General features: G+C 37.2%; 1 protein-coding gene across 1 annotated transcript in view; it reads right to left on the reverse strand.

Annotated features, from left to right (window-relative positions):
• Positions 1 to 7,541: 7,541 nt before the first annotated feature.
• CNPY1 (canopy FGF signaling regulator 1) overlaps positions 7,542 to 25,085 on the reverse strand; it is an 85,102-nt gene continuing 67,558 nt past the window's right edge. The window contains exons 4-6 of the mRNA XM_087711825.1: positions 14,587 to 14,790; positions 12,656 to 12,752; positions 7,542 to 8,008 (exon numbers count right to left, since the gene is read on the reverse strand). Coding sequence (XP_087567951.1) covers positions 7,971 to 8,008; positions 12,656 to 12,752; positions 14,587 to 14,790 — 339 coding nt within the window. The 3' untranslated portion in view covers positions 7,542 to 7,970. The remainder of the gene's footprint in view (positions 8,009 to 12,655; positions 12,753 to 14,586; positions 14,791 to 25,085) is intronic.

The following is a 25,085-nucleotide window of genomic DNA, read 5'->3' on the forward strand; positions in this document are numbered from 1 at the left end:
TGACAAGTATTTATAGCGGTTACAGTATCTTTGTGTGTGTGTGTGTGTGTGTGTGTGTGTGTGTGTGTGTGTGTGTTTCATGATTGCCATTTGCAAACTTCCCAACCAGAATCTGACAAGCAAAGCCAGATGTGCTTAACCCCTCTGTAATTCACTTAATAACTTCAGTGATTTACTTAACTAAAAGGTCATAAAATTGGGTGCGACTCACTTAATGACCAACTTCCTTACCAATCGAAATTCTGGTCCCAATTGCGGTCATATCTCAAGGACTACCTGGAAATGCACTTAAAGGCCATAGCTTCCAAGCTGTGTGGGGTCAGCCAGATGCTGCCACGTATGTGCTATTCTTTCCAGGATTTAATCATTATCACTAGCACCAAAGAAACATATCTTTTTTATCGCAATGTCTGAGGTGCCCTTCTCAGGCATTTCCAGGGGTGTCATTAAAAAAATATATCAAAATGGCAGCCATGATGAAGCAATCGAGACTCCGGCTTTTTGTGTGTGGTGGAGATGAAAGAAATGATGTGTGTGACGGCCATCTTGACTTTTTCACTCTGGGGATTTCTGTCATTTTCAGATGCGTATTTCTCCATCAAGGAAAATGCCATGTGGCAGAAGAATGATATTGCCTGCTAACTTTTTCTTTATTAATCACAAGGAAATTAGTACAGTAGTTTCTCATCTTTTCTCATCTTCCCATATTTCCTACAATCTTCTCCTGCTGGTTTCAATTATTGATTGAAACTGATGTTTAATGATCGTAAGTATAATTTATGACCTATGACCTATTACTTGTTGATTATAGGTACACTGAGAGCATATGCACCAAAGACAAATTCCTTGCGTGTCCAATCACACTTGGCCAACAAAGAATTCTATTCTGTTCTTGTTCTGTTCTGTTTAACACTGCCAGTTGCAGACTTATTCTGGACACCGTTTACATTCTTTCCAAAGGCAAAAGCTATAAGTACAGGTAGTCCTTACAAACATTAATTTAGTGATTGTTCAAAGCCACAACCGCATTGCAATAAGGGACTCATCACAGTATCCCCACAATCACATGAACAAAATTTGGCGCTTGGCAACCAGCATATATTTATGGCAATTTTAGCAACCTGGGGTCTCGGATTGCCATTTTGCGATCTTCCCAACCAGCTTCCGACACGTCAATGTGAAAAGCTGCATTTGTTTAACAGCCATATGATTTACTTAACAACTGCAATAATTTGCTTAATCATGGCAATAACAAAAAAAAAAAAGGATCTTAAAATTGTGCATGATTCACTTAGCTAGCAGATCTGGACTGCAAAATCCAGATGACAACCAGATGGCAGCAGAGAGTTAGGACTTTCTGTACCTGCCAATAAAAGTTATCTTGATTTTCCAGCCCAGATTTGATAGCTCTGGATAAGGGGTTTTGTTGAAATGCAATAATCTATAAATGCAATAAGATAATACTATAACATATATGTGTATTAGGGATCCATTTTTCCAGCAAGATTGGTCCAAAATGTCTGGATTGTTCAAATCTTGCCAAGCTACAGGCAAACAACTTTCAGATATGAACCCATTTAAGTTCTAAGATTTGTAGCTGCATCCCATGCACGATTCATGGGCAAACCAGACTGTAAATGGGTACATTAATAGATTTTTTTAATTTATTTTTTTAATAGATTTTATTTATTATTTATAGGCATTAAGATGCATCCTATTCAATTCTCAATATAATATGGCTCAAAGCTAAGTCAGAACTACTTTTATTGAACTTCTGATTTGCCAATGAATCTTTGTAATCATTTATAAGGCTTGATGAAAGTCACCTGATGAGGCTCAAAAGTTGTCTGATAGTGCACAATAAAAATGACCTCAGACAACTCCCAATTTATCTTCTACTCCAGAGTTTCTGAACCTTGACAATTTAAAGATATCGGGACTTCCACTCCCTGAATTTCCCGGGCCAACAGTGGAAGCTCACATATCTTGAAGTTGCCAAGGTTGAGAACAATCTACTCCAATCAAAGCTGCGTGGAGATATCACGACAGGCTTAATGCCAAGGCAACAGGAACATCTGGTGATGCCGCAATCAAGAAAGCAAACCCAGGATTATCTTTTCATTAACAGGTGGCACACACGAACTCCACAACCCCCACCATTTATACAATAAACAAAGCAAAACGGAGCACTGAAGTGTTAAATGTAAGGTTGTGGTTAGTAGTCACACAAACAGTTTTATAGATAGTCTTCAACCTACGGTGACAATTAAGCCCAAGAGACACAGTTGCTAAGTGAGTTGTGCTTCATTTTACAACCTTTTTGCCACAGTGGTTTAGAGAACCACTGCAATTATTAAGTGAAATATGCATTTGTTAAACAAATATGGTTTCACTCAAAGCCTGCTTGTTGGAAGTTGGCTGGGAAGTTCAGAAATGATGATCACATGACACCTGGACAGTGCAACTGTCATAAGTACATGCCGGTTGCCAAGCATTCAAAACGTTGATCACATGATCGTGGGGATGCTGCAATAGTCTCAGTTGTGAAAACTGATCATTAGCCACTTTTGTCAATGCTATTGTAACTTCCAACGGTACCTAAACAAATAAGTATAATTTTTTAATTGTCATTGTACTTAAATACAACGAAATTGATTGTAAGTTGAGGACGATCTGTATTGATGCCTTGGTTTTACAGAAAGCGGTAAATATACACATCAGAGACATACCGGAATTGTTAGAATTCCCAGAAGAGGGGAAAAAGTGTTTCTAGCTGTTCAGATCCGCCTTTCCTATCTCGTTGCCCACCATAGAAGTCTTCAGGCCCCAGAATCTCCAGTCAACATGGATCTTACTATCCATATTTGTTAGGACATTTGGTTAGGACAGTGATGGTTAACCTTTTCAGCATCAAGTACCAAAACTGGAGAATGCCAGAGCACCAGAACCTGGAATAAAGCAGCTCTCAGTGCACATCTGCATTATAGAACCCGGAAGAGCAGCTGACAATGGCATGTGTGCCCACAGAGAGGGCTCAGTGTGCCATAGGTTCGCCATCACAGGGTTAGGATAAGCTACTTTACTGCTTTGATTTATGTAATCTGACATCCAAGGGCATCTTCCTAGAATGGGGGATGAAATACTTCAAGATGACAGCTGTTACCAGAAGACTGATGGTCCACCTTTTTAGGAAGTGCATTGAGATCTACAAACAGGAGGGGCTTCGTCTGTAGTGGCCCAACTGCTCTTTTGACTGTTTTGAACCCCCACCCCCACCCCCTCCAGATGCTCCTGCCTTCATGCTATTTCCTTGGTTTTTCATGATATGTAGAATGTTGTTTGGAAGGAAAAGGTGATTTAAGAGTTCCACAAAATACTTGCCGTTCTTGAATGAAAACAAGGTGATAGCCTCAGAAGTTGATGGCTTTGGAACCATGGTGGTGCAGTGGTTAGAATGCAGTACTGCAGGCTAACCCACTGCTCATTCCTGGTGTTCGATTCTGACCAGTTCTAGGTTGACTCAACCTTTCATCCTTCCAAGGTTGGTGAAATGAGGATCCAGATTGTTGGGGGCTGACTCTGTAAACTACTTAGAGAGGGCTGTGGAGCAGTATATAAGTCTAAGTACTATTGCTATATACATGTCCTTATAGATGCAGGCCTGGATATCTTCAAGACCACCTTCTTATCCCAAAAGATCCAGGAGAAAAGACTTCCTGATAGTCTTTTCCCCAAAAGAAATTCATTCTGTGGGTACCCTATAAACAACTCTATAGATAGATCCCACTTTTTGTGAAAAGGAACTTTCATAAACCTGGAACACTGCCTCTGTAATGAGCTTTCACAGGACTATTGAAACATAGATTATAATGAGTAATGGATGACATTAAGATTTGGCTTGCCTATGGCGGATGGTTTTGGAGTTAAAATGGTTGGAAGCAGGGGTGAAATTCAGCAGGTACTGGAGAACTGGTAGTGGAAATTTTGAGTAGTTCGGACAACCAGCAAATACCACCTTTGGCTGGCACCAGAGTGGTCTGGCATTAGGGTGAGATGGGAATGGAGATTTTGCAATATCCTTCCCCTTGGAGTGGGGAGGGAATGGGGATTTTACAGTATCCTTCCCCTGCCATGCCCACCAAGCCACGCCCACAGAACAGTAGTAAAAAAAAATGAATTTCACCACTGGTTGGAAGTCTATGCTGTTTTATTTTTTTCCTTAATAACGTACAGTATATTTCTGAAAGCTGCAGGAACAGAGCAGCAAAGGAATTACACAAATACAGTGACAAATATATAGTGAATGATTTGGGGTAACTTATTATTATTGCTCTAAAATCAATAGTATTCCATGAAAACCGAAGTAAACAATTTGACATTTTCCATTAAATGTTCTGTGTATTAAGTAGGGACCAGACATCCAATCCTATTTGTCTAAAATAAACCCAACTAAAAATCCTTTTTGTTTCTTCTTCATATTTCTGTGCTATTGAAACCTACATTTCAAGTTAAAATTCAGGTCCTGAAGCAGAATAAAATTTTTCATCTTTATTAATCAACAGAAGCAAACCCATATTTTGTAGTAAAAATGCATGGTTTTTAACAAAAGAAAGTCAACTCTTCAAGATGACAATAAAGAAATTTAATGATAACACATTTGAAAATATTGCCAATGCAAGTATATGTCTATATTTATATCAACAATATATGTCCAAACACATATATTCAGAAGAAAATCACACAGATTTGATTAGGATTGTACTATAAAGCATTTAATTCTGAATTCATTGAGAAATGAAGGTCTTTGTTTGCATAAAAAAATCACTTTCCGTATTCAGTAATACATCCCACTAATTTAATATATTATATTTAAATATTAAAGCCATAGGAATTAGAGCTCATTGCTGTAAACATGCAGCACACATTAAAATGAAGTTGGTGGAACTGAGTTTTAAGTCCATGTGTGTTATTTAGGGAACAAAAATATTACCCTGTTTCCTCAAAAATAAGAACTCCCCGGATAATAAGCCCAATCGAGCTTTTGACCACATGCGCTAACAGAAGCCCTCCCCCCAAAAATAAGCCTTCCTCCAAAATATTGCAACACAGCAGCAGCCATGAGGTGACCACGGTCACTGCCTCCTGCACCTCAAAAATAATAAGATCTCCCTGAAAATAAGGCCAAGCGCTTATTTTGGGGGTCAAAAGAAAATAATATCTTGTCTTATTTTCAGGGAAATATGGTATCCAGACTTAAACATACTAGTTTTAAACTATCAATGGGGGGGGGGTTTCCTATAGGGGGACGGTGTATTGTTCTTCATGTGAATAAGCCAAAGGTAATGTTAAAATCATTTGTTCTTGCCCACAATACAGCTAGTCTGTGACTTACGATCATTTGTTTAATAACTGGTTACCATATTCCCCGAAAATAAGACAGTGTCACATTTTCTTTTGACCTCCAAAATAAACTCTTGTCCTTATTTTTGGGGAGGTCTTATTATTTTTGAGGTACAGGAGGTGGCGAGTGTGGTCACTTCATGCCTGCTGCTGTGTTGCAATATTTTTGGGGAGGGCTTATTTTGGGGGAGGGCTTATTTTAGTGCATGCATTCAAAAACGTGATTGGGCTTATTATCTGGGGAGGTCTTATTTTCAGGGAAACAGGATACAATGGCATTGAAAAAGTGACTTATATTATGGCCATTTTTCGCACTTAAGATCATTGCAGCCTGTGATCATGTGATCCAAATTTAGATGTGTTCCCTCTGGCATGCATTTATGATGGTTGCAGTGGTCCTAAGGTCATGTGATCTCCTGTTGCAACCTTCTGACCAGCAAAGTGAATGAAGAAGCAAGATTCACTTAACAACTATGTTACTAATTTAACAACCGCAACAATTCATTGAACAACAGTGGCAGGAAAGATCGTAAAATGGGGTAAAATTTACTTAACAGCTGTCTCACTTAGCAATGGAAATTTTGGACTCAGTTGTGGTCATAAGTCAAGACACTACCTGTACAAATGTCCTTACTTTTAACATTTTAACTATCGAAACGAGTTTGCCAGGTTCCTAAGAATCTCACTGCCGTCCTAAATATTGTAACTTTAAAAATATGTAACAGCTGCCATGAAAAGTTGATTCTATGGCTTTGCCTTTTTCAAAATACAGATTGAAAGTTCATATTGTGACTTTAAATAAATATCATCTTTCCCTCCCAAAAAGAATGTGGGAGTTTTCATGGGTGAATCATCTGTGATATACAATGGAAATCACTCAAACATATTTTCCAATGGAAATAGTATAGACGAGGGTGTGTTTAAAATGCTAAACATACTGATCCATTAGTAAGAAGTTACTGCGAAGTGGGAAAAGGAATTGAAAGCCACAACCACTGAAATGAGGAAAATCTTTTTATTACGCAGTGTAAGAAATAATAAACAATTATATTCCTGAGTTAGTAATACCCTCCAACCAAACTATTAGACATGGTTTATTGATGCTGGAGTCATGTTTTCCTACCTGAGCTGCCTACTTACAAAATGATTTTAAAAAATAATAATAATAAGAAGGTACCATATGAACTGATTGGATTGTCCAGTTAAAACAGCCACGTTGATCAATTATTTCATTTTCATTACTCATTCTTTCCCCAAATCCAGGGAGTAAAACCTGTTGGTGACCCTTTGCTCCATTGGTGGGTTCCGACCGGTTTGGCCGAACCGGTAGTGGTATAGCGGCCTGGGTCACTGGAACCGGCAGCGACCCAGGCCTGCCACGCCCCGGAACTGGTTCCCGGGTCTCTTCTGCCATCACAGGGATGTTTCTGCGCATCTGCAGAACAGTTTTCAGTCAGCTGCAGATGCGCAGCAACACATGGCGGCACATTCCCTTTGCGTGTAGTGAGCAGTGAGTAGCGTATGTGCAAAACGCCCTCTTGGCCACAGTACAGATAGTCTGTGACTTACAATCATTTGTTTAATAACTGGTTACCATATTTCCCCAAATATAAGACAATAAACTGGTTAGGAACCCACCACTGCTTTGCTCCTAAGTAAAACAATTTTATATAAGTGAGCAGTGAGCAGCGTATGTGCAAAACACCCTCTTGGCCACAATACAGATAGTCTGTGACTTATGATTATTTGTTTAATAACTGGTTACCATATTTCCCCGAATATAAGACAGAGTAAACTGGTTAGGAACCCACCACTGCTTTGCTCTTAAGTAAAACAATTTTATATAAGGCACATCAAATTTTCTATGACAACTTGCCATGGCCAACTCACCGTGGGAGAAGAGTTACACTAATATGGAAAAAGCGATAGAATTATTAAAGAAAGGATGCCAAAGGAGGGACAAAATGAAATGTGAATGATACATTTCCCCCCCCCAAACTATTTTAACTAATTAAATTGAATTGTTGAATTGTCCCCAGTAAATTCTCCTGTGGTGAGTTGACCATGCCAAGTTGTATCGCGTTGAGTTGGCCATGGCGAGTTGTCTCCTGTTGAGTTGGCTGTTGGTGAGTTCACCATGGCAAACTAGCCTAGAGAGTTGGCTGCAGCGAGGAGTCCCATTCTGGTTTAGAAAACTGCCCTAGCATTGATCTAAAGCTACAGAGAATAAGTCAGCAGGTTTTGGAAAAGTACAACTCACATAGATTTGAAATGGCATTTTCACTCATAATTAACACCTATGAAAAGCACAGGGTTTTTGAGTACAACTGACACAGCAGCTTTAAAAAGTGAAGTTTCCCCCACTAACTTAGTCCAATATCTGAAATAGACAAGACAAACAGGCATGTTAATGATCAGTCTATATAAAGGTTTGTTATGAAGATTAATGGAAGATAGAGAATGTAGAATTATTTTAGTTTATATTCTTCATCCATATAATATTGATATTTAATAATAATAATAATAATAATAATAATAATAATAATAATAATAATAATAATAGTTGCCTTTTAAAGTTCAGTGTGCGTCTCATCTTCTTGACAAAGACCTATCAAGAGAGGGCAAAATTAGACACCAATGGAAGATCAAACAATTAGATTATCTCACAATTACATGTTTATATTTATTCAGGTTTCAGATACCCTTGATCATGATAGTACAATAGATTATTCACCACTGTTCAAAAATCATAAATCATATCTTGATACACATTTTAAAAGAGAGAGTTTCTGATGGGTTTTTAATATCATATTAGGTTTTTTTTATTTTATTTTAAGGCTGTTCCAATGTATTCAATGATTTGACACAGTATTTTAAAACAGTGCAACCAGATTTTTCAATATATAACTTCACACATAATTATAGGTGTGTTAAGATAAAAAAAAATCTTGGGAGTGAGCAGTATCTGAAAGTCCATATTTTGGGCAAATGGCTGGCATTAAAACAATGAGCAAATTTGTGATGATTGAATCGCTATTTAACATGATTGTTCTCTTTCTTTATAAATTTGTCAGAAGTGTCTATTCTTATACACAACACACAAGTTTTCATTCAGTATTTTCCTTTGTTTCAATTTAATAAACAAAGAACTTTGGCATAAAAATATTAAATGCTCTTTGTAGAAGGTTCCTGCCCATTTATCTAAATATCACAGCCCCAGTTTTTAACAAAATTATTGGGAAATAAATCCCCTTCTTGTGCTGCTTATTTCTGAATCACCAGAGTTAATACTGGCATCTAATCTCTGACAACATAAATAGTCTGAGCTTGAACTGATTCAGTATTTGGCAATAGGAATATGTTTCAGATACTTTAGCAAAACAAAATAAACAAGTTTTTTTTCCTATTGTGACATACTTGGGTTTTTCTTATTCTTTTAAAGAGGTCAAAGAGATATAAATAATAAGCTAAAATCAGAATTACAAAATAACATCAAAGAAAAAAAATAAAAAGGGCTATCGGAAAGAGATTGTCCTCAGATGACTGCTGCGTTTATTCCTAGAAAGCTTGAATTTACACAACCCATCATAGGGGAAGATTAATAAAACTCTGTATTTACTAGAAATTTCTGGGCAGGAGGGAGAAGAAAAGATAATTATAAAACTGTAAAGGCTCATTAAAAATAGATCAGTGGAGAGTACATCTTTATCTTCAAATCCCAAAGAATGTTATTAGAATACAGTGAAAATGTTAGCATCATTTGTATATTAACACTGAGTTGCATTGTGTAGGACTTGGTTGCCTTGTCTTGGGCTGGCAACCCATTTCGAAGGGTAGTCTTAGCAAGTTGCCTATGAAGCACTGAATTTGAAAGCTTTTGGAGCAATAATAGATGTGCCAAACTGAGCAAGTGAAATGGAAGCAAAAACGCCAGGCTTTTATAGAATAATAGAAGCGTTTTTCTACCCTTGTGAGACTTAAAAATGCATTAATGGCTTCTGTTCAAGCTTCCTACATAGATAAATAAAGTCACCTTTGGGATGAGAATGAAAAATTTCATCCAAAGAGAATAATTTTTCAGAGTTATGAGCACGTGAAGCCGATTAGAATAATGGAAACCTCTATATTACCTTAATGATAATAATGGGTTGGGGACAGATGGACATAGAGGCAGTCTATTATGTTGTTGAACCAAATTAACTGATACAAATCCAAGAATACCACATTCTTGACCAATGTCTTAATCCTATTGCTTCTAAACAGCATAGTTACAAAATAATAGTGGGACAATGAAAATTGTCCTTTAGGCAAATTATTGTCTACCCAATTTCACTGGCACAACAATAAATTCTGAGTTATGCATTTATATTATTGTCAATGATCCTAACAGCAAATCTTAGTTTCCAACTAAGGACTACAATGTCTATTAACTTCAGAAACAATTCCTTTAAGTAGAGGAGAAAAACATCTTCGTAAGAATAGATAAAGGCTGTTTCACTCTTTTGAATCCTTCCAGGCAGAAAGAGAAATATAGAGATTTTAAGTGAGATCAAAGAAATCTTTTGACAGATAACTGATCCATGGTTGTCTGTATATATAAAAAAACCAACAACCTTCATCTTTTTAACATAGCTTGTGAAAGAGTTTTTGGCTTTTTTAAAAAATGAAACACCAGATGCAATCATCATGTAAACATGGAAGAAACACCACATATTTTTCTAGCTAAAGGTTGCCTCAGTTTGACAGATTACAGGAAAAGGAATTAAATTCATAGAGAATTTATCATATATTGCTTTTAATAAGATAATGATGCTCTGCATTTCTACCTCCCCTGATGAAAGAGGTACATAAATCAGTAAGTGCTTTGCAAGCCATCTTTTTTGTACACAAATATGTCACAATGGCTAAAGTGTGCCTTGTAAAACATTCCACAAAGACTGTTTACCTTTTGTGTTGTAGAGAAATTCATACTGACACAAATAGTCACTTCAACTAGGTCATTTTTTTTCACAAATTTCATATCATTATGTTATACATGTATTGCCTGGTGGAAATAACTAATAGCATTTAAAGAAGTTTATAATCAAAGCTATAATATGATTTGCAGAGATGGGAAATGAGTTGGTTACATTCAGCTCCCTCAGGGTTTCCCTACATTTTGTTAGGCTCTTTCGTTTCTTCCATTTATGGGGAAATTTCTGGAAAATGTGATTTTTTTTCCCCCTTCTAGTTTTGAGGCAGACGTCAGCTAGTAAACACAAGTGCTAAAAAGCTGAACATTTTTTATAATTGGAATGAGTATCTATAATTCCCCCTTTTTTTCCTTTTTGGAAAACCCTCTCTGTGCTTCAGCACTTGGAAGGGGATCTTTTAAAAACTTTCTACCTACTGAAGCAATAGAAAGAATGTATGGTTGTTTACTTTTCTTTCTGAGTTTTCACTTTAGCATATTTATAATCCTGTGAGATTTTACAAGGTCAGACAGAACTGCTGATCTTTCCTGCCATTTGTTTTTCCTTGTTTCTTGTAAATAACCTGCGCAGGCGCTAATAGAAAACTACAACCTCCTCCTCTTCCTCCTTCTCCTCCTCCTCATCAATATTTCTCTTCAGTTCTTCAATAAGAAATGTTTATGGTTTCTATTGGTCTCCGGAGCCTTTCTAGTCATTGCAGGATTTTGCCACAATCCTAAACACACTTTAGACTAAGTAAATTGTCTTAGAGGAGCAATCTAGCTTCACAGTTCTAAATATTATTGGAGGGAAATAAGTCCCACAGCTTCTAATCAAAGGTCACCAACTTCTCAAACCCTATTAAATTGAAGGAAGCCACATTACCAAAATGAGAATACTGCAGTTGCCTTGAAATTATGATCTATAGTCAGATAGATGGTAGCCATATGAGCAGACAGGCAGGCAGATAGATACCGATCTGACCAAAAGATCCATTATTTTCACTATTAACCGGGGAAGACCACAACCTAGACTCAGCGTGATTCTACCACATTTATTTTTAAATGAATCTTGTTTATTTAAGGTTGCCATCTGGATAGGTGTGCATACAGTGCATCTAAGAACCCAATATATCACATCTTACTTTGTCAAGAACAAGAGGAAGAAAGGCAACTGAAAGGGTATAGACTGGAGAAATTGGTGCAAACAATTTCAAACAAAAGCAAATTTGAAAATGAGATTAACATGCTGGAGGGAATTGACTCATACTATTCTTTCTCTTTCTTCCTACTTATTTCTACACTTTTCTCTTTACTTTCACATTGCCGGAAAACTTTGGAAGGAAAACTGTACATGAGTTTTAAAAGTGAGCCTGTGGGACAATTTGTTTCTACTATATTAAGAACATCAATTATATTATGATCAAGTGATAGATGAAATGTAAATAATTTATCTTTTATTTGCATTAGAATATTTTTTTAACAATTACAAATTTCTAGACTATGTAAATTATTAATTTTTCCCCTGTATTCTTATGAATTATTTTATTACCCACTAATTGGCCCTGTTAACATTTGCTAGCGTTAACATTAGATGTTATCTCTCTAAATCAGCTTTTTAAAACTCACCTATTTTTACAATCTGCTCATTCAGAGGGGATAGCAACTTCATCCCATGTACATTTCCTGCTAAGTTCCAGTTTGTTTTGTGGTCTTACACAAGTAGCTGTCCATAGTATTTCAGTTTATGTTTATTTAGAATTTGACACAAGAGATTGGATAGCCCTAAAACAACCTTCTTGGTTTTAGAATCAACTATCTGAAACTGAAGCCAAAATGAATAGATGAAGAGATTCTGGCAGGAATACCATCTCTTAAATTCTATTTCCATTATTGTCTTCATAATCGTTAAAAATCAGATGTTAACTTAGTTAAAGGAATTTAGGCAGGGAATTTAGCCAGCATTAAAATACTCTACTGGAACTCCAGATCCTGAAGTAAACCCGTCTAAAATATCTATTTGCCTATTCACCCAAAAGAAAACAAATCTTGTTTTGAATATGATTTCTTTTGGATGAATAGGCAAATATATTTCTTCTTTCTTTAACCAACTTTCCTTGGCATGGCATTCCTTAGCAATGCCCATGCATCCTCTTCAATCTAGAAAATATTATTTTCCAAAGTGTTTTGCTGCATCCCAGCAACGCATAAATGGATTGGTGGGGGCGGGGGGGGGGAGAAGGAGAAAGGGGGGGGAGAGAATTGCTGTTGAGAAAGAAGCACATGTTACATCAGACACAGTACCTGATTTTTCAATGCACAGCTTGTCAGCCAGAGAGTGTGACTCCCGAGTGATAACTGAGAATATTTCATCTTCATACTGTTCTATGATAGTCTCACACTGTAAAGAGGGAAAAACAGCAGCAAAGAACTAAACAAGGCCATTTACACAGAGCAACCAAAGGATATTATGTCAAGAAAGACAATTTGGGATTGTCGCTTTTTTATTTCTTGGGGTTTTTTTGTGTGTGTGCCAAGGCAGCGTGCCTGCCTGATCGGGTTGTACTGTAACAGTACACAGCATTAACAATATATATTGAGATTTCATTATAGGCTCATTCAAATTCTATCTGTTGAAAGCAAATGATGAATGATTCCGCTTAATACAGGTTATTCATACACAGTTGGTTGAAACGGTTCTAGGGATTGATGCTAATACTTTGAAATGGACGGAATGGATAAAACGTATACAGTATGTGCATAAGGGGAAAGAGACTATTTCACTATATCACCAAATGATTACTTATTTTTCAAAATGAAGAACGTATCAGTGACTTCATATAACACCAGTCATATTTCTGATTTGGTCAGCATTGGGCCTTCTCCCAATGCAGTTTTTCTTGGTCACTTGGCCTTAAGCATTGGCTATAAGCTCCTGTCCCCAAAATCTACAGGGAATCCCAGCAAGGGAGAAACATTCTGTAAGATGACCTCAAAAATAACCAGGAAGCCAATTTTTATCACAAAAAGACCCGATTCTACCATAAAATTCTACACCCTACCCCAAGAATCCAGTTTTTAGGTTCAAATCTCATATGTGGTGTGCATTCTTAAATAAATACTGCTTCAGCACATGAAGTAAGTCTCCACGGATTTTGTAATGCAAATAATGTCTCCGAAAAATGAAAATTTAAAAATTAGTTCCTTAACATTTTATACATGCTCTCTTACGTTTATTTAGAATTTTGCAAAACATTTTGGATGATCCTAAAACAACCTTCTTGGTTTTAGAATCAAATAAAAGGTGAAATAAGTAGATAATGAGATTCCTGCAGGAATCCCTTTGCCCAAATTCCTTATTTGATCATTGTGGTAATTGCTGAAGATCAGTTATTAATTTAGTTAAAGAAACCAACTCTTGTTGGCAAGGAATTTAACTGGCATTAAAATACTCCACAAGAGCTCCAGACCTATTAGAATCCCGAAGTAAATTTTTCTAAAAGAACAAGACTTGCTTTCTTTCCCATAGGTCTAATTTTGGATGAGTGGACAAATATATTTCCAGATTTCTTTCTTTTTTTTCCACAGGCCCATGTTGAAAATATTATTTTTCAAGAGCATTTGTTGATGTTTGAGACACAGGCCAGCTCAAGAGCGACCCTCTTGTGTCACCTTGCTCTAGGCCTCCATTCTAGCTCTCAACAAAGTCCAAAGAAAGAAAAACTGGAAAAAAGAAACAATAACTAAACTCTCTATCACTCCAATAACCATCAGGATTTGAATTAGCAATTTTAAAATCTGAATGCAAAACCTAGCGTCACAATTTGTTTTGTTGCAGAACAGAGAAGTGGTCTTTAGATTCATATTGCTGAAAATCATGGAGGGTAGATTTGTATTGCTTTTCTATCGTTTATTTTTAAATGCTTTTCTATCATTTACTTTAAAATTATTTCAACTTAAATATTTGATAACCCAAAGTGAAAATAAAGTGGCATTACCCATGCATACTTGTTCTGAAGAATATTGAGATCTATGTTTCATGGTGTTTCGCTCGCTTTAACCCATCCCACCCCATTCATTATTATTTAAGGCAAATTAACCCAGGGCCTGAAAGATATCCAAATACTATAAAATCCCTAAATTTAGATTCAGGGAAGCAAATTAATCTACAATATCAAATGTGAGGGTCAAAACAGTTCATCTCCCAAAGTCATTAGTATATTCTGCTGTCTTACCGCATATTTCAAGGGTTTATAAGCATCAGAATAAAAGAAATATTGTTTATATATTGGATATATTTCCTCATCCTTCCTCGGAGCATATCTCTTGAATATCTTTTTCTTAGTTACAGGATCATCCTCAAGTTTGTAATCATTCATCCGATCGCATATATTTTCCAAAATGTCTGTTAAGAAGGTCTCTGACTTTGCAAAAGGAATCTAAGGAAAAAGATTTACAGAAACATACATTTTTTCAGATTTTACCAAGGCAGAATCCTGCAGGCGTACATAAACACAGAATCCTTAACCTGGATTGACAGTACAGAACAATGCCTGCAGATCTCCGTATCTAAATAATTATTGTCTGATATCGTATTACATATATAATTAAAAATGTCAGCTAAATCTAGGATGAGCCTGGAAATAATTAAACATTTAAGGTGATAATAAAATATTCCTTTTAGGCTGAAATTATACGTGCCATTGTAAGCTGATTTTAAATGCAAGAAGTTCTTAAATTTTTTTTAAAAAAAAAATTGCAGCAGAGGTATATTTTATGTTCAAAACTCATAAAGAGAGAAACTTTGCTTTCCGGGTCTCAGTGAAGACTTAATAGATTCCTTGTTCGAATGTACTTGGTTTCTTTAACCAAAGCAAAGTTTCCAAACATTCTACCCCCCCCCCCCAACACACCCACACACTCACACACGCACACCCACACACCCGTCCATCCTTCAGTTAGTCTGACTTTCTGTTCGTCAAGTCACTTGCAGCTGTTTAATGCCTCCCAAGGGTTTGGGCAAAGAAAATAATCACTTACAAAACTCTTCTTCTCCCAGAATCTACTATTTCAAACAGCTGGCCCATGTCTTCGCCCTTTCCTCTTCCTTCAGAATTAAGCAAGAATTCAGGGGGACACATTTAGACACACACTACCTACGTACTTAGCGAGGGTCTCAGCAGTCAATGCTACAAGGGTCAAAGAGCACCCCATGCTCTTGGTAACAGAGACAAAAAAACCTTCTCTCCCGTCTAGACAGGTCAAGGTGCACGATTGCTCCCATCTCTGGAACTTCTTCCGGAAGAGGGCGTGAATTGAAGCCAAGTGCACAGTAAACAACAGAGCTGCATCTTTTGGGCCTTTTAGGAGATTTCCCCTCTTCACCCTCTGCTGATCAAAGGAGGAAGTTATCATGACAACCAGAGTCAAAGAACCTGAATCACAAATGAACTCGATTTCTTCAGTGTTGATATATCCCGTCCCTATTGTCTCTTTTCACACGCAGTATGAACCCTTCCGGTCTCAACGATTACATTACAGAAGGACTTTCATATGTGTGCTCCATTTACACAAAGGGGAGACCCTTCCTTCACCACCATCTGGTCACAAATCAGGGAAATAAAGGCAGGAGAATTAAAATTAACGCTTAGAGTCCCTTCTCTCCACCCCCCCCCCAATCTCTTGTGCATCTCGAAGTAGGCCTTTCTTTACAATAGGCCTCTCTCCTTTTTACCTTGTCCTACCTTGTAGTTAGAAACCTTATAGAAATAGGAAAGAACAGGAAAAGCTCAACATTAACTACTCCAAAAGAATGTTTGGTGGTACTGATCCTATGCAGATATAAAATATGTACAGAATAATTGTAGAAAAAAGAGGCATATATTCTACCCACCCCAATATATTTCTGAGGGACTTGCTTGCTTTCACTATTTTTTTTTCATTGAACAAAGTAGCTGCAACAAATAAAGTCCCAATATTTCTTCCCTTCTCCCACCCCCAACTATTTAAAAGGACCATAACTAAATTTAACGCAAGGCATCCAGATGGTGTTCCTGTTTTACAAAACTCCTAAGCAGAAAAAACTCTCTGTTTGCAGAGTTTTGCGTACAAGGAGATGCTGCAGGTACAAAATCCATACCCTCACCAAAATACACGCATTAATAGATGAGGTTCTTAACACCAATTCAAGACGGGGAAATAGCAGTCCTGCTTTTGTATAATTTTCTCGGCTCCCGAGTTAAGCCCTAGAAGGCCACTGCAATTTATATTTCCACTTGCGCAGAGTTTTGAGAAAGATATATCAAATAGCCACCCGTGCAAAACCATCCCTCCCAAAGTTAAGTATACTTTAAAATTGCTTTAATAATAAAATTGGAAAGGGAGGGGGGGGATTTAGGTTGGACAAGGGGCAGAAACCAAAAGCAATTCTATGAAAGCCCTAAAAGATTCTGAATGGTCCTTCTCAATAGACAGCTTCTATTGTAATCACCCAGGAGATGTGGGGCCTCCACCCTGGAAAAACTGCCTTAGAGATTGTAACCTCATTAAAATATGAATAACAAGTCAGCCGTCATTCAAAAGAAAGAAAGGCATCTTATTCTGCATCAAATTTCGCCATCATTTCAAACAACCACAACAGAGCAACATGGAACAACACCCCCCCCAAAACAAAACAAAACAAACCCCCTTCCATTTCCCTAACTGGATGTTTGTAGCATGTGGAAACAATGTTAGCAGTGGAGTAGATTAAGCCTAAACGTTTTCAAAGAAATCACTTGTGTTGCCAAATCTTTCAGAGCATGCTGACCACATCTTTAAAAAAAAACGAAGAAGAAGAAAAAAAGGAAGACTCTCAAACCAGCGGTCAGATAGTCTTTCCAAGATCACAAAACCTAAAAGAAGAAGAAGGGAGGGGGAAGTTAAACACCAACACACCTCGCGGGTGGAAGAATGGAGACACACCACAATTCCAAGATATTTTAGCCAATTTTAAGCCCCAGGATGGAGAATTCATTACAAGCAACAATGACACCTTCATAACAGTCAATTACATGGAAGCTCATGATCCAGTTTATTACTGTGTCTCTGCTAATTTCATCATAAATTTCTGCCTTGATAGAGAACGCAACTCACCAAGAAAGCAATGTGGGATGTGGAAAGAAAAATAAAAACGTTAACTGCTACAAATGGACAGTTTCCAAAACCCAGATAGCCAATCAAATATTTCTGAACACTACTTCCCATGTAAGAATTTCTCCCCTCTCTTCTATCCAGGTTTCACAATATATGATTTATGCCTGCTTTTGTGTGTTTGTGTATGTGTGTGTATCTACAATCATCCATAAATATGCACATGTAGAAGTAGATCCATACAAAAGTGAATAGAAACATGCATCTCTTTAGACTTTTCCATGCAGAAAAAAATCACCAGCTTTCTCATTGGGAACAATATTCCAATTTTCAATATTTATTAAGGGTCAGTATTTAAAAATGAAAACTCAATCGTGTGTGTACACACACACACACGCACGCACACACATTTGCTTTAGGCTAGTGCAGGAGAAACATGAATGCTGAACCACTCAAAAGGCTGATGGGATATATAATTAGCTATTATGTTAATTGAATCCACTGTGAGTTTATTGTATGAGATTTCTTCATATAATATGCAAATGATCTCTAAGGTTTAGTTTTATTAGACAATATAATTAGAAATCCTTTTAAAAGAGAGAATTCTAATGAGGTACAATAAAGGTTAGGAAAATATGTTTGCTATGTTGAGTTACCACCTGGGCTTGCTTAATTAAAATGAAGGGAGAGAGAGAGAAAAACTTTACACACCAATCAGACCACCTCCCATACATACACGTTACACAAATGCAAAGTTTAAAACCTTAATTGTTATACTTCAGAAATTTAATTTTTTTAAAAATCATTTATTTGTCCTTTACCATTGATTCATAGTCTAACAGAGTTTCATACATTCCCCATCTATATTCTCTAGATTTCTTCTTAAGAATCCAAGTCACTAGAAAAACTTCTTGGTATTATCTCTTTTCCAATCCAGTCCAGTTAAGTAGATTCTGGGAGACACAGAATATATCAATTCTTCACTTGGATGGAAAATGTTTGACCTGTTTTAGTCTGGCATTGTTAATTTTCAAAATAAAACCACAGACCCATCTATACACGCAAGGATAATGGAATAGGGGATTCATCTATAAAGACCGTTATTGTGCTGTTGATTAAGAGATAGAGCCAAGTAAAGGAAGATACTTGAGTATTTGTTCTGTAACCTTCATCATTTCATTTCGAATAACAAATGCTGGTGTTCTAAGAGCTGGAATTAAACATCTGCCTGAAAGTAAAAGTAAGTATGTCTTGGCTTAGAGTTTCTGGAGTAAAGTTTGTCTCATGTAAACCAATCATCAGTTTTAAAGTTGAAACTCTTTTGTCTGTTTTCAATATTGCAGAAAAATTACACCAATAACATTAATACAGAAGATATAGGCAAAACACATAGTATTTTAATCTGGGCTTCCCGTAACAGCAACTACGCTGAATTTTATGAATATGAATATGAAAATACACACACACAACTATATACATGAATGATGTAATCTGATATCATTTATTTAATATAATATTGGCCATTTTTTGTTTTTAATAGGTACCTTCTGCAATAAACACCTGGCACACCTAGGAAGGAATAGAAGACCAACTATTTCTTACTTTTGGATACAATATTTGAGCGGCTTAATTTTTGGTAAGAAGCAATAATCCTGTTAGCCTAAAATTCAATTATTGTTAGCCAGTAAAATGAAGACTTTGTAGAAAAAGGAATCTCCACCCTAACAATTGTACCATATCATACAGTGACTCCATGCTCAAAAACAAAGTTGAACCAACATCCTACTGATGTGTGCTTCACATTTTAAAATTTGTATTTGACTTATTTTTGGGAGCATATAGTACTTATATCAAGTTGTTCTTTTAATATGATCCATGATCCAACCAATTAAAATAAAAGTTTAACCTACATTCTCAGCCCAGACTCAACCATGCTAATTCAGAGATCAATTCTACCGGCTTTTATTATATGTTATATACTATCCAGTAATAAAGATGTAGCACATTAAAGAAGAATTATTTCTTTGCGATCAAGTGGGCAAATAAATTTAATTGCCGGCATCATCAAATGTATATATGATCGGTTTGCAACAGAAAAGACTTCTACATTTCCAGGTTGGAAATTGAAGAGCAACAAATAGCAAAACACTGTTTTAGACAAGTCATGTGTTTAGATGACAAGTCATTTAATTTGGCAAAAGAAGACTATCTTGGCTTTGCCTGGAAGCTACATGTATTCCAATAATACAAAATTCTGCATTGTAGAAGTTGCTAGTTTAAAGAAAGTAGAACTCTTCATAGTAAGAAAGTTATGGTTTTCATTCTGTAACAAAAGACAACAGACATCACTGCACTACAACCTTTCTCCTCTTTGACGTAAGTTTAGAAGTTGCCAACAAACATCCCAATTTGTGTATTTGAAGAGTAATAGGTAATATGTGCTCAATAATTCTAAAAGTCCTGGTGTTAAGAATTCCATCTAAGTTACTGAATTCAACCCTCTATATTCACAGAAGCTGTTTCATTCTTTAAAGAACCATATTTTATTATTGCATATTATGAGTCCCCCCCCTTTACAGAGCTGATTCCATCCAACTAAATGAAGTGAACACCATACAAAGTTCCACCCATGATTCTATCTCTTTTCCCAGTCTTTAGGGGGCCTAATTCAGTATAGGGACAATAAGGGACAATAATGGTGTATCCTTATCAAAGGTAGATACTGCAGTATCAGCTATAAATGGTTTCTTAGGGTGACCTATGGCCCAGGCTGACAATGTATAAGATGCTCCTATCATTTCCAAGAACAAAAGGAGGCTATCTGATCAGATTATTGATTAGAATAAAATGAGATTGATTGGTGCTATCCAGCTACAGTGAATTGAGTTTCAGTTCCACTGATCGAACATGAGACAAATTAGGTTTCATATTGAAGTCAATGGGATATAAAGTTGGTTAACCTTGATGAGTTATGCTGCTGTATTGTCAATACATTTTAATAGGTGATAACATAAGTGTTATACTGTTAATTTAGTAATATACTTGAAAAGGAAGGGAAGGGAAGGAAGCAAGGAAGGGAAGGGAGGGATGGAGGGAGGAAGGAAGGAAGGAAAGGAAGGGAGGGAGGGAGGGAAGGAAGAAAGGAAGGAAGGAAGGGAAGGAAGGAAGGGAAAGAAGAAAGGGAAGGAAGGAGGGAAGGAAGGAAGGAAGAAAGGGAAGGGAAGGGAAGGGAAAGGAAGGAAGGAAGGAAGGAAGGAAGGAAGGAAGGAAGGAAGAGTTCTTCAACCCAATACAGGTAATCCTTGACTTACAACAGTTCATTTACTGACTGTTCAAAGTTATAACAACACTGAAAAGAGTGAGTTATGATAGTTTTCCACAGTTTTGACCTTTCCAGCATCCCCATGATCATGTGATCAAAATTCAGATGCTTGGCAACTGGTTCATATTTATGACAGTCACACTGTTCTGGGGGTCATGTGATCCCCTTTGCAACCTTCTTGCATGCAAAGTCAATGGAGAAGCCGATTCAGTTAACAACCTAGTTACTAAGTTTTCAACCGCAGTGATTCATTTAACAACTGAGGCAGGAAAGGTCATAAAATGGGGCAAAATTCACTTAACAAAATCCTCTCTCACTTAACAACAGAAATTTGGGGCTCAGTTGTGGTCTTAAATTGAGGACTACCTGTATACAGGTACACATAGGACTGTCCGTTTCAGCTGAACTTTAGTTTATTCCTTTCCTGGGTATTGTGCTTTGGTCAATTAATTTGTTCCTTAAGAGATTTGCTGAAAGGCCTGAAGTCATCTTTGAATACAAGTAAGCAGTTCTCAGTTTTGATGTCCTCAAAGTTTCTAAGCAGAAGGGCTTTGGGGAACATTACAGCGCTAAATTACTGGGATTCTGGGAGCCTAAAACCAGCAGACTCCGCGTATCCATCCCCATAAACAAGCCACTTACTTACTGCTAAAGAAAAAGAAAGGCCATGTAAATAAGCACCTGTTGCACCCTGCCAAATCCCCTTGTAATATTTTCCTTTGTCATAAGTTTCTTGTACTTCCAGCTAATGATGTTTATGTGGAGGCAGAACCATCTGAATGCACAAAAGAGGTAGGAAACCTTGCAGTGGGTGAATTTGTAGCAGGCTGGCCCTGAGATTAGAGAAGAGCTCTACAGTATATAAAAATGTTCTTATGTTAACCTTGATATTCTGTGATGACATCAACACATCCATGTGGTTTTCTGGCAATAATACAGCAGTGATCTTCTGCATTATTTATTTATTTAGTTAGTTAGTTAGTTATTTGTTTAGTTATTTATTTAGTTATGTATTTAGTTATGTATTTAGTTATGTATTTAGTTATGTATTTAGTTATTTACTTAGTTATTTATTTAGTTATTTATTTAGTTATTTATTTAGTTATTATTTTTTACAACAGGGAATTCATTTTCCAGTCCAGTCCACAGTCTTGCAATTCCTTGGCCGGCCTACCTACCTACCTACCTACCTACCTACCTACCTACCTACCTACCTACCTACCTACCTACTTAACTACCTATCTACATATACCCACACATTCTTTTCCTGATCTGTGAAAGCATCCATTAATCCCTGAACTTTTTGGCCCTACAGAGGAATAGGTTCAGCATCCATTTTTTCCCCCATATTCCAACAAATGACACGGCCATTTATATATAACCCATGTTACAGGAAGAAATTAATGAAACCTAAGTATAAAGTAACAGAATAGCAGAGTTGGAAGGGACCTCGGAGGTCTTCTAGTCCAACTCCCTGCTCAAGTAGGAAACCCTATACCCTTTCAGAGAACTCTTCTTAAAAACCTCCAGTGTTGGAACAATCCACAATTTCTGGAGGGCAAGTTATTCCATTGATTAATTGTTCTCACTGCCAGGAAATTTCTCCTTGGTTCTAGGTTGCTTCTCTCCTTGAATAGTTTCCATCCATTGCTTCTTATCCTGCCCTCAGGTTCTTTGGAGAATAGGTTGGCCTCCCTTCTTCTTTTTGGCAACCCTTTAGATATTGGAAGACTGCTATCATGCCACGCTCTCATGTCCTTTCTCACAATGAGTGACCAGGGATCACTCCTGGGATGTCAAATTTCTACCAGATCTTGAATGTCTACCAAACCAGCTTCTCATTTCCACTCACTTATTGCCAATTTATTGTGTTCCTAGAAGGATTCATACTTACTTTTTGCGAGAAGCTAGCTCTGTTTCTTGCTGTTGTTTTTTTAAACCTTCATATTCTCAATATGCAGAATGGTGAGCTTGGATGTAGGCGATTCCTGGAATATTCTCTGTCTCTTTAATTCTAACCTTATGTCGACTTGTCTACTTGTTTCTCCATTTCTCCAGGGTGAAAATAATAGGCTTCTAGGTTTCCGCCACTCCAGTTATTTCTGCAGTTTCATCCTTTTGGTCAGTCCTAAAACATGGTTATCATATTGGGTTGTCCTACCTATCCTACCTACTTACCTACCCACCTAAAATATTTCATTTTAATGGAACTTCTGCGCAATCAGCTTCTCCCTTTGCAGCTACTTATTTCAATGGCCATAATGTTTTCTTAAGGGGAAGGATGATTTGGTAGCTTTATAACCCTCCTTCACAGGAAACACTTGGATTTTTCTAAATAGGACCAGAAAAAAAAAGCCTCTCATATGAAATTTTTAAAAAGGTTAAAACCTTTCTTTTATTTCCCTTTTGAAGGGAAGATAAAATTTTTGTTACTCTGGGAATTGTAACACCTTAGAATGGAGCAATGACTAAATGGCATTCTTGTTTCTAATGTTTAGCATTCAGAGATTGGCAGAAAAGAAGATAATTACCAATAATCTTCAAACTGGTCTTGAAAGACTGGGAAGTGGAAATGGGTAACCATGCATAACGGCCAGAGACTAGATATTTTAGATAGTATAACCTGGGATGTAACTGTAATCTATTGGCAAGTTTAAGAAAAATATTTCCTATATTCCAACTTTGACACTGAAGTGTCACCTGAGCATCTGAAAAGACTTCAGATTTCGCACAATGGTTGTTTTACACAACAGCAATATTTTTTCAACTCTGGCAACTTTGAAATATCTGGACTTCAACTCCCAGAATTCCCCCAGCCAGTATGCTGTGACCTTCACTAACAGCATATTTATTTCCGCAACAGCATATTTATTTCCGGGAGGCTAGGGAATTCTGGGAGTTGAATTGTGTAATTAGAGATACACATGATATTACAAACATAAACAACCCCAGCAATTACACAGTACTTAGGCTGTCCCCCCCAACTCATCCTCAAAGAATGAACCTACAACTAGTACAGGTTTTTGAGATACACAAACGGCTGACCTGCCCAGTGGGAAAACAGCTTTAATATTTGCAAGAAGACAGAACAAAAAAAAACACAAAGCAACAATAATATTTTCACGAAGTTATGTGTCTGCGTGGCCTGCATTTGGCAGCTGCAATAGCCAAAGTGCTGAAAAGGGAAGGAAGAACAACACCTAAAGAAATAGATGCAAAAGGCAAGTACTGTGAAAAAAAACGTAGATAGAAGAATATAAAATTGTGCCTGGTATGAAGAATGTAGGGAGAAAGAAAGCAATTTTTCTCTCTCTCTCCCTAAATATTAAAACTTGAGTTCATCTATTAAAACAAAGTGTCAGGAGTATGTATGTACATACACACACAAACACTTATATACACATACACACACAGGCACATACATGCACACAAAGACACATGGGTTTTCTCACCAGTTCTGACCTATCCCAGTTCACATCTGGCCTGCGATGGCTCCACCTTCTGGCCTTTCTTACGGGGCACGCTAATTTTGAAATTAAATGTTCTCAGCACCCACCTTCCATGGGGGAGGCTGCAGGCCCCACTCCTTCCTTAAGAAACGGGGGGTGGGGGGGGAAAGGCCAATCCTACCTTGAGCACATTGTGATAAATATCTTCTGGCATTTCCCCTCTGCAAACGTAGAAAGCAAATGCCCACTCTTGCCCATTATGCAGAAGGAGCCAGCTGGCCATGGATGTGAAAACCCAACCCAGGATCTTTGTATGGCTTGTGGATAAGAACACAGACAGCTGAAAGGAAGAGGGATGAAAGGTTTGCTGACATTCCAGTCAACCTTAGCCATCCTTTATTCACCAAAAATAATGGTGAACTGCAGGGGACTTGGCGCATGACCTCATTCATCCATCCTCTTTTGCTAGCCAGAGAGGGAGATGGAGAGAGAGAGGGAGAGAGGAAAAAAATAATAATAAAGCCCACTGCAATGGACTCAACCATTCAATGTGATTCTGGTTGCCTGCAAACGTTCTTCCGGTGATCAACGCATGAAAGAGGAGGAAAAGCAGTTCGCATCCCATATGCATTTGCAAAGCATTCGACAGGGTAGCCTGTTCAAAGGATTACACTCTTGTTCAAGGCTGAGCATTGCAGACCCACACTGGAAATACATCATGAATGAGAGGAAGGCAGATCATTAATAACAAGACATTCGCCTAATCGCTATTTTGTTTCCACCAGAAGCTCATCTTCTGAAGGATTCTTATTGGGCCTGTCTTGCCATCAGA

Source organism: Thamnophis sirtalis, unplaced genomic scaffold (genome assembly GCF_051295495.1).
Source record: "Thamnophis sirtalis isolate CommonGarterSnake01/CBP01778 unplaced genomic scaffold, rThaSir2_p1.2 scaffold_4, whole genome shotgun sequence".
NCBI classification, from domain to species: Eukaryota; Metazoa; Chordata; class Lepidosauria; order Squamata; family Natricidae; genus Thamnophis; species Thamnophis sirtalis.